The 14932-nt window shown below is 39.2% G+C and overlaps 1 protein-coding gene across 1 annotated transcript in view; it reads left to right on the top strand.

Annotated features, from left to right (window-relative positions):
• tbck (TBC1 domain containing kinase) overlaps positions 1-14932 on the top strand; it is a 40861-nt gene that overhangs the window by 23160 nt on the left and 2769 nt on the right. The window contains exons 24-25 of the mRNA XM_070914765.1: positions 8878-9041; positions 11558-11717. Coding sequence (XP_070770866.1) covers positions 8878-9041; positions 11558-11717 — 324 coding nt within the window. The remainder of the gene's footprint in view (positions 1-8877; positions 9042-11557; positions 11718-14932) is intronic.

The following is a 14932-nucleotide window of genomic DNA, read 5'->3' as shown; positions in this document are numbered from 1 at the left end:
GTTTGCCTTTCACACCTGGATGCATCGTGTCCAGAAAGCTCACAAACACTCTTGTCAGCCCTATCTGCTGTGTGCCCAAGTGATTGCTGTAATCTTTCTCATTCAGCCGAGGCTCATTTGTATGGATGGTGGCATTGATCCATGGCCGCATCTATCTGCACCCCACCTCTTCCTCAGAAAACATTGAGGCAGGAGTGCACTGTTGTGAAATGTCACTCTCACCACTGGACTGACCACAGACACACACACACACACAGACAGTACACACAAACCTAATTGTACAGTATGACTGCAGAGGGGAAGTTCAGAAAATAGGAAGTTGAAGATAGAAATTACCTTGCTCATTAATCATTTTACATGTCGGCACAGATTTTCCTCTGACCTGGAGACTGCTGACTCAATTAAATTTTTTTCACACATTTGACTTCCTCAGTTAAAGCCTGGTGAAGTTTGTGTGTGAAGTGCTACAAGAGTAAAACTGAAGCCTGTGGCAACAGCAAATGAAGGTTTATGGGAAGTCACATCTGACAACATTCGGTCTCTTACAAAATCCCTTTCAGTTGCCCCTGTAAGATCAATCAGAAAATAACGCCTCATGTAAACACCTTGATCGGGATAAACAGGCTCCTTTTGTTCCCCTTTAAAAGGGCGGATTTAAGGCTTTCACTATCTTTTCACCAAGTTAAAATGTGCCATGTGAACAAACCCTTATATATACAGTATTATATATACACTTATTTATCACTGTAAAATGTACTGTCATTCATTTTGGTGTCATCATACAGTTCAGTAACTCCAGTAATAGTATCTTCTGATAAAACTTTTGTTTCATTACAAAACCGCAGTAAACTGATATGACTATATGTTGCCATGTGTTTGATGTAGGTCCATCTTCAAAAGTTTGCTCAAGGTGGAGTGCACAATTAGTGATGTCAAACAGGACACCATTTTGTTTAGAAGTCATCCAAACATGAGCAAATCGGACTGGTAGGTCGGATTGATTTTAGTCTTGTAACCACAGCCAGTGCTAATCGTAATTTTGGTGTCACTTCAAAATAGACATGCAAGACATATACACTTATTTTGAAATGTATTTGCAGTTAACTCTTCTGGATCAATCTGTGTTTCTGAATGACATAATGATGTTGCAAGAGTGTTACCGCTTGTGCACATTTGTGACACCTCTCTATGTCTTGTCATCCAGGAAAGGCCAGGTTTATTTGTAAAGCAGCTTTCGACAACAAGGCAATTCAAAGTGATTTACATAAGACTTAAAAAGGTATTAAGATAAGATGTGATGGAAACACAAGGCAAAATGAGAGAACACATATACATAGGATTTCAAAGGACTCAATTAAAGTAGGTTTAGGTTTTCAGTTCAGAGATGGGTTCAAAGTCTTATCCTATAAGCTTAAATTCAATGGAAAAGAAATAGTTTTGCAGATACTGATATTTGATAAATATTCACACATTTAATCTAATAAAAGGCAGTGGCAAACAGAGCAGTTTTAAGCTTTGATAAAGAACTCTAACATGAAGAATTTCTAAAAGGAAACTTCTAAGAACAAAATATTCAAATAAAAACCAGTTAAACTTTTTAGATGTGCTCTGTTCCACAACTCAGTTCAGACGACACAATACTCATTGTTACTGTCGACGTGTAGAACTACAGTAATAGAGTCATTTTCTGTGGTTGTCCACAATGTCTTTCTCTCCCCAAACATATTGTAAAAAGTATTGTGGCTGATACTGTACTGGTGCATACACTGTATGTTATTGCCCTTCTCTCTGGTAACAGAGCAGGAGGCTCTGTCAGCAGTTTCTCAGCCTTCGTAGTGAACAGACATCCATCTCACTGAACAGCTGCTGTCCAGTCAGCTTGGTCTGAGTGAGTGAATGAGAGAAAACAAGCTCTCCTTGTCCTTCCTCTGAGCCACTAATAAGAGAATCTAAACATAGCAAAACAAACCCCAAAATGCTCCAAACTTATTCATTTAATTGCCTGTGTTTCATCAATCTTTTACATGAATTTAGTTTGTCTCCAGTTAGGTTATCAAGTTAGGTGGTCTTCCTCCCTCTCAAATTGATACTGTTAATGGAGCTCACGTGCAAATTTGTGCACGACTGCTAGCAAGTGAGTGACACTCCTCTGTGGCAGCCATAGCAGAACAGCTTTTGGGCAACAGTAGCCGTAAACAGCTAAATGTGTTCCCAGATGTATAAGTTGTCCATGTCAACAGGACCGAACACACACGATAAATGTGTGTATTTGCTAGCCGTTGTAATGTACTGTACATAAAGAGGATGGTGTTAGCATTGGCTAGAAAGTTATCCTTAACATTGGGAGCTTTGAGAAATTAAAATTTACCAAATGCAGTAAAGTGCACGGGAGGCTAATGCCATTCCCTATGGATGAGCAGATGTTTGGCTCACTGTCATCTAACAGCTGGCAGAGCTCGTATTTCAATGATTGAGCGAATGGATGTCCATGAGGAAACAGGAATGCTCCCCGGTTCCAAGTTTTCAGTGCTTGTGTGCCACATGTACCCATGAACATGTAAAACTGTGAGCGAATGGAGCATTCCCAATTAAGTAGAGGTGATGTATGCATGATGTGTAGAGAACACCTCTATAATATACAGTATATGATGCAATCTAAAACGAAACCTCTGCAATAAATAGTAGCATTTTGAAGCTTATTATATATAGTGTTGTTGACAATATGACATGTTGCTTCAACTATTAGAAACATTTCTCAGTACTATACAATACAGCACAGCTCCATGAAGTTATACCTTTCTGACACATTGTCAACAGAAACTGAACCTAATAAGCTTCACAAATATAGGATTTATTTAAGGGCTGTTGTAAAGTTCTGGGTTGCATTAAATGTACATGAGTTCATGTTACTGTGTTCACTCCATGTACGTTTTATTTCCAATTATAAAAGCTTAATCATATGTAAAGTGAATCTGATACTGCTCTTCAAAGTCACACTTCAGTACTTGAGTACTGTACATACATACCGCACAATTTCCGATTCTATCAAAGTGTTTTATGAATAATTGACTAAAATTATAAAAATAAAAAAAAACCCTGTGGTCTTATGATCTTGTCTCTGAGCGTTTCAGTCATCACACTTAAGTGCAAAGCAAGTTGCTTATGCGACACTAAAGCAGCATTATATTTCAGCCATTGTTACTCAGTTGTCAAAGTTCAAGTCTGGACTCAAATTCTCTCTTTTGTCAGCAAAAACAGAGATGAATTTTCATTAGAGGACGTTGCTTTTTCTGCCCTTTCATGTTACAGCAAAATTGGTAACTGCTGGGTGGCCAGAATTAAAACAGGAAGTCTATGAAAAGCAGGTAGGATTCTGTGCTTTCTAATCCACCTCTTTGTGGAAACTGGTGTGTGTGTTTATGTGTGTGTGTGGCCACGGTGAGGGGTATTTGATGTCAGCATTTTTCTCAGATCATGGCCTTAATTATGCTCTTCTTTGTCTGACTGCAGACTTGGCAGATAAAAAGTGTTTTTGTTTTAGAATTTATGCTCAAACATCACAGATTGTGTTGTTTTATATGTGAAAATCTCAGCACATTTACAATCACGCAGTGTGAAGGCAACTTAAATGAGTCATTGACCTTGTCATCAAGCTTTATCTAAGCTGTACAACACCGTTGTTCCCAGTTCGAAATGTGAAGTGATTGGGGTTTCTTTTGGCAACTGTGTACCATGAGCATTTGTGCGTTGACACACACAAACACAAACCACTGCAGAGGATTTGTGTCTGCTTATCAGTGGCTCCAGTTTAGCTTCATCACTGCCAGGCCAGTGAAATGCAAAAGTGTCATTAAGCCATTCTCAGCTGGCACACACTGCTCATCATGACATTTAAGTCACCACACAGTGCTCCGTCAGCCCCAGGCAATGACAGGCTGCATATTTTGCCTTTTCCTGTCAGTATGTTGTATGTGCATGGATACATTTATGTGTATGTGTAGAATGAGAGAGACATTATTTGGTTTTATTGAAGTAGATCTATAGGTGTTGCCACTCATCTTTGCTGATCAGCACACTGAAAATTTGCTCTTACATGAGCTGAGCCAAGCAAATGAGCCCGTTCGTACTGTCAGCTGTGTCAAACCCAAAACAGGCCACATCGCTGCGTCAGATAAATTGCACCTTCATATGGTGAGGACAGAGAAGATCCGCTGCTCCGACACGATGAATCTGCCGATCGTGTCAATTTTCTTCCATCGAACTAACCCATGGGCGTTTTATAATGATTAGTCAGAATCAGCACCATTTTGTGATGAAAGATCGTAACTCTGATGACCTTCCATAGAAATGTTGAAAATGTCCCGTTACCAAACACGTCGGCTGAACACCCATCTATCACTTTTTTTTTTAATGATGTGTACGGAAAAGATTAGCATTGGTGGGTTGTCATAACAACTGCTTAATCTTGGTCTTATGTTAAGTGTATACCCTGAGCTAGAAAGGCATTTTTTTTTTTACTCGAGTAAGTAATCTTTTAAAAGCATTCCTTAAAGGCAGACTGATTGACCGACTGATTGACATTTTCACCACTTTTTCTATGTTTGCTGTTGATTTAGACAAATGTTAGAAAGTACTTGGTCCCAAGTAACAATTGAACAGTAAACTGAGAGCATGTATTTATCAGTAAATACCTGTTGTTCTTGTTTCCTTTCCCTCTGGTTTACTCATTCACTTCAGTAACTCTCTACATGTGACAAGAAGCACATATGTATAGTACACTGTGTATGTTACTCAACTGTTTCAGTGATAAACTGGCATGTGATAGTCAGCGGGACTTTCTGTAAACGTTGCTCATCACAGTGAAACGCCCTGCCAGCTCAGGAGGTTAAGAACCAGCTGAACACACACATCCTGTATCTGGTCCAGAACCAAAACAATTGTTTCACATTCGATGGTGGAGATTGTTGCAACTGTGTTCCCTTTTGGATTTGGATTTTATTTCATCTTGTTGATGTATTAATAACCAAGTACAAGCTACATTTGAAAGGAATAAACTTCCCCAGCAGTGCGGTTTTAGTGCTATCTGGGAAGCTTAGGTGCGTTTGAAGGGAGCTCAACTGTCCCTGGTTCTCATGTAATTCAGCCGTGATCTTCTCATCTCTGGGTTTATGCAGCAAAAATGTAAAGCTACACTGAAAAGCAGCAAGGCCAAGATGAGAGAATATTCAGAGAATGTTGTAATCTATAACTTAAAGCTGCTGTCCTTAATGTTTTAGTAGATACCGTATGTGTAAAATGTTAGTCTCAATGGAGGCATATTACAAGCTACAAAAACAGACCCATTTACTTTGAGTGTAGATACAGCAGGTCAGTTTGTTCTGCTGCTGGAGAGGTCATCTGCGTCATCATGTGTTTACAGTGACAGTATGTAAATAGCACTTACATAGCGTTGACAAAATAACAATGAGTTCAAATTACTTCCCATGCACCACGTCATTTTACTGATCTCTGTGGTTTTATTTAATTAATTTAATGAATTACTTAAAATGACATTAAAACTTGGATGTACATTGTTTTCTTTTAGCCGTCTTTTGCGTATATAGCTTACTATGCACTGCAGGGAAGTCATGTTTTTTTCATGGCATCTGATCTCTTCAGTTGTGTATTTACATCTATGAAGCAGCAAAAAAGAATACTTCCTTGAACATAATTCCATTTTTTTGTGCTGTATGAAGTAGTTGATTAGTTTCTACACTTAAGCTCTTGCATTGAGGTGAAAGTGGCTTAACATGTCAAGATGGATTACTGTGTGAATGTAAGTCATGAATCACTTCACTGTTGGTTTTCATTTGTTTGCTTAGAGGCAGGTTTTACTGAGCAGGTGTGTTCAGTCACACCGTGGTTTAATCTTGAACTTACTGGACTGGACTATTATGATTCATTCATTTTAAAGGGTTATTCCATGGAGTCATTATCGCCTGCCACAATTTCCTTGTTGCTATCAAAGTCAGGACCAGCCAGTGCCACATCTTGTTGTATTGATCTCTGCAGGGCTGGAATTTGGGACTGAAATGTACACTGTCATGTGTGAGTCCTGTAATAAATGCTACCTTTTTGAAACATGTTGTCATTGTGACACAGAGGTGTTGGCTCAACTGCATTATATTCTGGGTTTCTTGCTATGATTCGTAGTAGAGGTGGGCAACAGTAAATGCTGCATATTTAATGAGAGTGGCTCATGTTTGAGCCCTCATCTAGTAACTAAATCGGCCACGAGACAAGATGAGATCAGGATCAGGATCTGGATGGCTTATCACTTCTGCAAAACAATTTCCTGGTGGAAACACTTCAATAAAATGCAGTTCAATAATCCACCAAAACAAAGGATCAAAATGTTCCATACTGACTCAAAACACAAACAACTTAAGTGGTACTCTCAACATAATCTGAACATTATGTGGATTGGTAGTATTTATTGCAGGACTGATGTGTGGCATTGCATCAAATAGGTACAGGTGTTTCTCTTATTCTGTTCACTCAGTATATATTTACTCGTCAGTGGTTGTTAGACGTCAGATTGAAAGTTGAAAAAGAAACCCCAAAGGTGAGCGACTTTGTCTTTGCAACAAACCAAATTGTTGGTCATGGCAGTAAGACATCATGAATATGTAGATCCCAGCTCTGCTCCTGCTCTCTCATGTAGCCTAGAATAGCTATTGTCATTCTCTCTGTTGATAATTCAAGCGAGCAGAATAAAGTTGTTTGTTGAAAGCAATGTGCCACTCCTCAAATCTCTTCCCTTTTTCCATTCTGAATCTGTGTTGATGCAGCGGAGTGAAGCTGCGCCCTTTAGACACATCCATACAAATGATTACTATAGAGAATTGAGGTTTTGCTACAATCACAGTTTAAATCAGATACCTATTGAAATAATCAGGCTATGAATATTTATTAGAAGCAGAAACAAAAACGCAATGTCTCTAGTGTCCCAGCCTACAGTCAAACTTTGCAAGGAGAGAAGAGTTTCAGGCAACTCAGAATTAGGCTTCAATAAAACCCTGCAGTCAGAGTACACAAGGCTGACAGTTTAAGACAAGTTACCACCAGTGTATTATTTTGGCTGTTGGGACAAAAACTTTCTTTATACTTTCTTTAGGTTACACCTTTTTGAAGGGGATTGTTGCAATTATGTAATCATTTTTTGGTTGTTATGATAATCTGCACTACTTCCTGTCTATTTGGTTCAATGTTTTGCTCAAGTAATATTATACATAAGAATGAAAGAATCCAGAGCAATTTGTTTGTTTAATTTATTCCTGAAACCTACGTAGAGTCAGTGGTGAACGAAGTATTCAGACAATTTGACAAGTTATACCATACTATAAAAAAAATACTCCATTATGAGTAAAAGCCCTGCATTCAAATTTGACTTAAGTAAAAGAACACAAATATAAGCAACAAAATGTATTTGAGGATAAGTGAAAATACTAATTATGCAGAATGGCTTCTGTCAGTGTTATATTATTGGATCATTATTATTGATGAATTAACACTGCTTTACAAACTGTTAAATAGTTTAATCTACTGCAATGCATCATATTTTATAAAGTGATCATATGTTTTGTATGTAAAATCTTGGTCTGCGAAGTAACCAGTAACTACAGATGACAGATAAATGTAGTGGAGTGAAAAGTACATTTTTGTCTGAAAAGTAGTGAAGTAGAAGTATAAAGTAGCATAAAATGGAAATACTCAAGTATTATACAAGTACCTTAAAATTGTACTTAACTACAGTACTTGAGAAAATATTCTTTCCAGCACTGCATACAGTATTGTAACTTCTTACTTCTTTAGAAATTCATTTGGAGAGCCAGATATTCATCATATGGGAAAAGAATGTGTAAAATAGCAACACTGCGTTTAAGGCTGATTTAAAAAAAAAAAAAAAGAAAAAGTAATCAATTAATTCAGTAATTCAGGTGAGCAGTGAACCGAATAGTTACATTAAATTCTTGTCCAAAAAAAGAAAAAGTAATCCTTAAAATCCAGACGTCTGATGACTTCTTCACTATTTGGTGGGAGGAATATTGTTCAGTTAGCCAATGGAGTTAGCTGCTTTCAAACATTTTATTTCATGGATGGCAGAGTTTTGGCACTTAACCTACTCGATGTGCAGTTGGCCCTTCTCTGCTCTGTAAATGGCTTTGACACAGTGTGCTGAAATTCATAGATAATGGTGTTTGTATTTCTCCCCTATTTGATTTGCATATCAATGAATAGAAGTCCCAGGCTGCTTAATGACCACTCATTATCACAATACATTTGGTTGTTTTTTTGTTTTTTTTGAAGTCTGCATCCTTTTTTTCACATTTTATGCTTAAAATGATTTCAGGGCTTCTGGGAATCATAGAGGTGTTACTCACCACTGCAGAGACCAGGGTTCAGTCCCCTGCAGCCGTGCCTCTGGCTCGCTGCTTTAATGAACTCATTTGGCAGCGCAGGTGGAAACTGGCAAAGGATCATGTTCTGGTCACTGCAGCTGGCCGTCCGTGGTGCTCTCTGAGCTGTAATACTGTTTTTATGGGAATACATAATGTAATACTATTCTTGAGTTAGTGGAACAAACTGTTTAAAAGGACAGTGTAAATATTTCATTAATACAGATGAGATTTAGTTAACATAGAAGGCTTTCAGGTCTAATCACTGTTTCCCTGGTTTTAAAGATAATATCCAACCTGGCACTATTCTTTCTGTCTTTCTTGTATCATTTTACAATGAATGCTTATTCAAATTTCATTACTGAAATTATATTCAGAAAGTCTATGAACGTCCGCACTACAACTTTCTCCCTCTTCTTCTGATCTTCCTTCCTTGTAGTCTCGGGAGCCTCTGGCACTGTGTGACCTGAAAGCAGAAGTTTCCCCGAGGATCTCGGCCGAGGACTTAATCGACCTCTGTGAGCTGTCTTTGGCTGGGCCCACCAAGAGGACCAAAGCCGGCAAGCCCAAAATCATCGCTGTCGACATCCGCAGTGTAGAGGAGTATCCTTACATTTCCGTGTAGCCATGAAATGTACCTGTCAGTCCCTCACCTGTTTCAACGGTTATTCCTATAACACAATAACATGTAAATACATTGCTCAATCTTTCTCTGCTGAGGCACATCAGGAAATGACTTACACACACTGGAGCTTGTTTGACAGTGATTTACACTACACCTGGCTGATGCACAGATAGAGTCTCTGTTCAGTCTCACAGGCGAACCAAACCATGGTCCAAGTGTTTGAGTGTATGCCAGGTGTGGCTTATGCGCCACTGAATTTATGCAGGTTGTTTTTATATGATGTCTGCACCTGTTTGGCACGAATGCTGTATGTCATGCCTGTGCCATATCTATGCCGCTCTGACGTGTGAAACTTTGTCTTTTAATTGCAGATAAAGACAACTGTCTTCATTCACTCATGAATTATTTGCACAATACTAAAGGGTCCTGACACACACAGGAACAAAATTTGTACACAGTTGCACGCGTGCATGCATGAAGCCTTTCTCTTTATCCCACAGTGTGTCTGATCTCTTGCTTACCTTGTGACCTGGTGCCAGTGCTTTGCAGAGTTTTGAAATTGAACCACAGACACAGAGAGAAAAACAGCTTGATTCCCATCAAAGGCAAGTCGGGGCAGATTCAGGGTGGATGATCTACTTCAGTTATGTGCTGCCAGATTCTGCAACGTTCAGTTAGGCTCTTCATATCCACCCAGGCTGCCCCACCACATCCTGCAGTCTGAGAGACAGGGGTTTATAGCAGTGGAGATTAGCCTGTGAACCCGAGCTAAATGCATTCTTCTGGCCTCTTCTTTCCTCTTGTACATGTAATATTTGATTTTCTTTTTCACAAGAGAATTCTTTAGTCAGTTCTTTTTTCAGTCAGCTAATAAACATGACCAATACATTTTAACATCGACGTCGACATTCTTTTGGTTAAACAGCTGCGCACGAAGCTATTTTATTATGCTAGATTGTACGATACGTGAGTATATCAAGTGAACAGCTGACTACCACTGGGCGTACAGTGTGTGTATGTGTTCGCTGAAAACCATATATCTCCAGAAGGGGTCAGCTTTGAATTTTTCAGACGAACTGAAAGATTAAGTGTTCCTTGTTGTTTCCACTTCTTCTTAAGCCAAATAAACTATTTCAAAACCCAGAGGGTGAACAGAAATGGTCAAAAAGCTGAAAACAAGGCTGTTTTCCTTAGCTTATGAAACGTTTGCGTTTTGGAGATACTTGGTTTTCACAGGACAGCGACAATATGCATGGGCTGATATGCATGCACACAAAGCAATGTAGGTCTTAGATTAAAAATGAAAATAGATACTGCTTGCCACATTCGATTGCCTCTTTATCCATCTTTTTTCGTAGCTCTTCACAAAATTACAATATTGCATGAAGAAATCAATTTAGCTTTTTATTTATTACCAGAAGTATAGTGGCCCAGAGGACCCTGCCTGTAAGAAATGCAGAGAATCCAAAAGAGGGAGCCTCACCCCTCAGATCATCAGTGGAATGGTAATTGTCTAAAGGGGTTAAAGAGCCATTAATCAATAAGGATTAGTGAATAGAGCAAAGATTCTGAAATGGCAGTTTTTCCAGCCAAATTCCTACACTGGGGCCTCCTGATAGACAGAGGCTCCTCGGGCTGACTCACAAAAGGGATTTAACCACTTTCACAGGATTTGGCAACCCTTGTTCACCTTTATTGTGATCTTAGGCAAACCTCTGTTGTGGGTGTCCGCGGTCACTCAAAGTGGATTAAATGAAGACCTCCGTGGGGTAAATCAGGACACTGTGGATTTATCTGTTCAGGTACCTGGTGGTTACTCTCTGATGTGAAACAAACTGGCATGTGCCTCTTGTAATTCCAAGGCTAAATAGGATTTGCCAGCTAGTGCATTATGTAACATACTGACTCTTATGTTCTTGTAGCGGCTGGTATGATTTAGTGAACATAGTAATTTGACCGAGAGAGAAGTTCAACACCACTTGTGTTAAAATATGTAGCAATAATGTCAATAGCTACACTCTCAGAAATAGGACAGTCTCCTTTTCTCAAGAGTTATTATTCAATTATATACCACTCTGGGGTTGTTCACTGTCCCTGTGCTGATACTCCCTCTGTTTTTCCAGCAAATCCCTCACTAAGACCGAGTCCTTTCTCTTTTCTTTTCTCCTGCTGACTCCCTTGTTATATCTCCTATATCTCTTATTCTTCTTCTTAAGCGAGCAAGTTTTTCCCACACTGCTGCCTTGAAGCTTGTCTTACATACTTTTTGTATTTGCAGTCAGTCTGATAAGCAGTATAAAAAGCACTCTAATTAGGGTTCCATTGAACTGACTTGATATTGCTTCCTACTGTCTATTGTATGCATGTCGTCCAAGGATATTATGCAATTCAGTGTGTAACTTTATGGGGGGAAAAAACAGGTTCACCTCATTCCGTGGCCTTGGTCCCAGGCAGGCGTTGTACCTGTTCAAAGCCTTAACCCCACTGCCTCCAGCTTCAGCAGAGGCCATATTTCTGGCAGCATCAACATTCCCTTCAGCACAGCGTTCAGCGCTGACGGTGAGCTGGTGCAGTGTCCTGCAACAGGAATCCTCCAGAACTACAGAGGACGTGTCATCGTGGTCATTAGCCACGCCATGAAGAGTGCTGCTATGGTGAGAGAGCAGTCACACACACACACAGACACAGACACACACACCTGTGTATAGCATATTAGCATGCACACTATTTAGACTCAAGATGTGCATTATATAACTTACCATGGAGATGTCATATACGTACACATTATCGTGTTGTCAAGTTCAAGGCTATCTCTCTGAGATGTTGCTTTTTTGGCAGACATGAAAGTGCATTAGACGTACTGAGAGAAAAGAGCCCTGTGGCACTTCTTAATCCCCAAATTACTGTTGTATTTTTAGCCTTGCAAATGGCAGTGCTTCAGGGATGGCAGATGTCAATATCTCAACAACTGTTGGGTGGATTGTCATGAAAGTTTGTATACAGATTCATGGATGAATCCTACTGACTTTTGTCATCCCCCTCACTTCTCCTCGAGCACTATCATGAGGTTGGTGAGGTGGTTATGAGTGAAATATCTCAACAACTGTTAGATCTATTGGCATGAAATTTGGTACGGACATTCATGTCACCCTCAAGATGAATTTTGATGACTTTTTTTTAAACTTTTCATCTAGCATCATCATCTGGTCAACAATTGAATTTGTCCAATACTTTGGTTTGTGACCAGATACCTGCAAAACTTTCCTATCAGCCTCAGCTGTACTTTGTGTTTAGTCTAATCAGCACTAAACACAAAGTTCAGCATTAACAAGTTAAACTTAGAGGGGAACGCCTGCTAATCATCAGCATTTTATCATCGTCATTGTGAGCATGTTAGCATGCTGATGACAAGGACTCAGTCTTGCTTAAGGGAGGCTGTTTGGTGGTCTGGTGAAATAACAAAAAGTGTGAGACCATCGATCTATTGGAGAAAGTTTTTCTTCCAAATCTGCTGAGGATTTTTTATAAACAACAAAGAGATTGATTGGATGCTGGCTGCTATCTACCAAAAACCAGATACACAATGTGGGTGCAGCAATCTTAACAAATAACAGCAAAGGAATATTTTTTAGAGGTTTTTCATGGAATGTGACATCCCTTTAGTATCCTGGGTGGGGGTCATGGCAGGGCAGTGAAAGCAGACCTCAGGGTCATATTGTCTAATTTAAAGCCCCTCTGATCATCTGCTGGATCGTGCCGGCGTCTTAGGTGAACTGCACAAGAGCAGGTGTCTAATGAGATCGTCCTGTTGTTTTAAATCATTTTTCATTCTGCTTGTAATTTCTGAAGCAGTGATTTTCATGTGATGACACCATTATCACTCCTCTTACAGTGTTTCACTCTCCGAAAAGAAGCAATTCCAGCTACTATCCCACTTTCACCTTCGACATACATTTTCCACCGATTTTTGTAATGTTCATCTTTTTTCAAATTATTTTCTCTTATATTTTGGAAATGATTTCACAACAATGAATAGTTTCGCTCACAAGACAAACCTGCAGAACTCTGGAGAATAATCGTTAATAAAGTGAGATTTATCTGCATTATCATTGCACAGTAAAGCGTAAAACATATAATATTTATATGTAACTATATTTATAGTGTTACCATTCCGTCTTTTTATGGTAGAGGCCATAGGATGTAGATGAGTCAGATGGGCTATCAGACACAGATAGGGACCCATAAAACAATGACACAGTGTGAGTGAGTTAAGTTGAAGGCCAAAAGAAATGTAATGATTTACGTAGAAGAACAGGTAGGTGGTGAGATTGTCCTCTTCTGGTGAATAATGTTTGGTCATGTTTACTTTTAGTCCTATAGTTGGCTTGGTTTAATATAATATAATAATGTGACCATAGAATCAACTCAAACTATTGTAATTAAAAAAAAAAGGTAAAGATAATTGGTGTCAATATGCCCACCATTTAAGTATGCTTTTTACTAGCTGGTCCAGATGGAAATGAAATTTTGACCTGGATGATCTCCTGACTTTTTATCCAAGCACAATGACAGATAATGACAACAGCTCAACAAATGAAGAATCAGCCCCTCCAGGGAATCATGTTGTTGCCTGGATGGTGAAGAGCGTCGCAATGTGAACACACAGCATCACATATCTGCAGCTAGAGGCAGTTAATTAGTACAAAGAAGATACTGTAGAAACAAATGATAAAAAATAGTTTGGTGAAGCAGTTTATAGGATCACATCAATCTGGTGCGGCACATCTCTAATCAGTGGCTGCAGATTTATCAACATATCTGTCCTGCTGCCTTCAGACGGCTGCAGAGATTTAATGAACTGAAGGAGAAGCTTTCATACAGAATAAAGCAACCGATTAAAACGCTTCTACTGGGTGGAGAGTGTTTAATTAATGTAGTTAATTTACATTTCAAGCATTATTGCATTATTTCTGCGCATTTGCTCCAAGTATTACCAAGTATAGTTTGCTGTTGTTTACCAAAATGGGAGCAGATCGACTCTGGGTCAGAAACAGACGTGGTTCTGAGACGTCTATGATATATACCAACAACTCGCTCGGCGCTGCCTCATTTGAGTGAGCCTCCCACCTGTTTGCACCTTTCCTTCCATGTGTGCCCCGTGCGCTCTGCGCTGGGCACAAAAATACCACAGTGAATTTTAAGGTCAGGAAAATACCAAACTGTCCGAGCGCTGCTCGCTCTGGCCGTTGAAATAGGGCCCCTAGTCTTAACATAAAAGATTGTGCTAAGACACTAATCCCCCATATCCAGACCTCTGTCTTGTCAAATCCACAGCAGTCTGGAGAAAAACCTGGAAATTCTGATGTAGCCATACGTCTTTGTGCATTTGAAAAGACCTGCCTCAGGAAACAGGTACTCTGGTTGAGTTTTGGTTACTCTTAAGTTCAGTCTGTTGTGCAGTATAATAAAAACCTACTGTGTCTTTTTCTCTTTTCTAAAAGACTCTAGGACATTAGGCGAGGCTGAAACCATGTTTTACATTTGACATTGAAGTGCACAAAAATAACTTTGCTCTCTTCAGCATAACAGAACAGAGAACTATATTGATCATTATAAATTCTCCTTTTGTGCTCTCTTTAGAATAAATTAGCCAAACTTAAATTTAAAAACTCAGCAGGGATATTGCTTCAGGCAACATCCCAATTTAGAAAAGATGTCCCCTTTCCATATGTAGGAAAGTAAAAGAGGAAAATAAGTAGTTCTCCTTAATTGAAGAGACAGTCCTGCATATTTCAGGAAGCAGCAGCAGTTTCTAACCTGGTGGCAAGAACCATTACAGAGTAATGAAAGAATTCATCTGCGGAGGGAT

Source organism: Enoplosus armatus, chromosome 2, assembly GCF_043641665.1.
Source record: "Enoplosus armatus isolate fEnoArm2 chromosome 2, fEnoArm2.hap1, whole genome shotgun sequence".
In the NCBI taxonomy this organism is placed as follows: domain Eukaryota; kingdom Metazoa; phylum Chordata; class Actinopteri; order Centrarchiformes; family Enoplosidae; genus Enoplosus; species Enoplosus armatus.
This window is presented reverse-complemented; position numbering and strand designations above follow the sequence as displayed.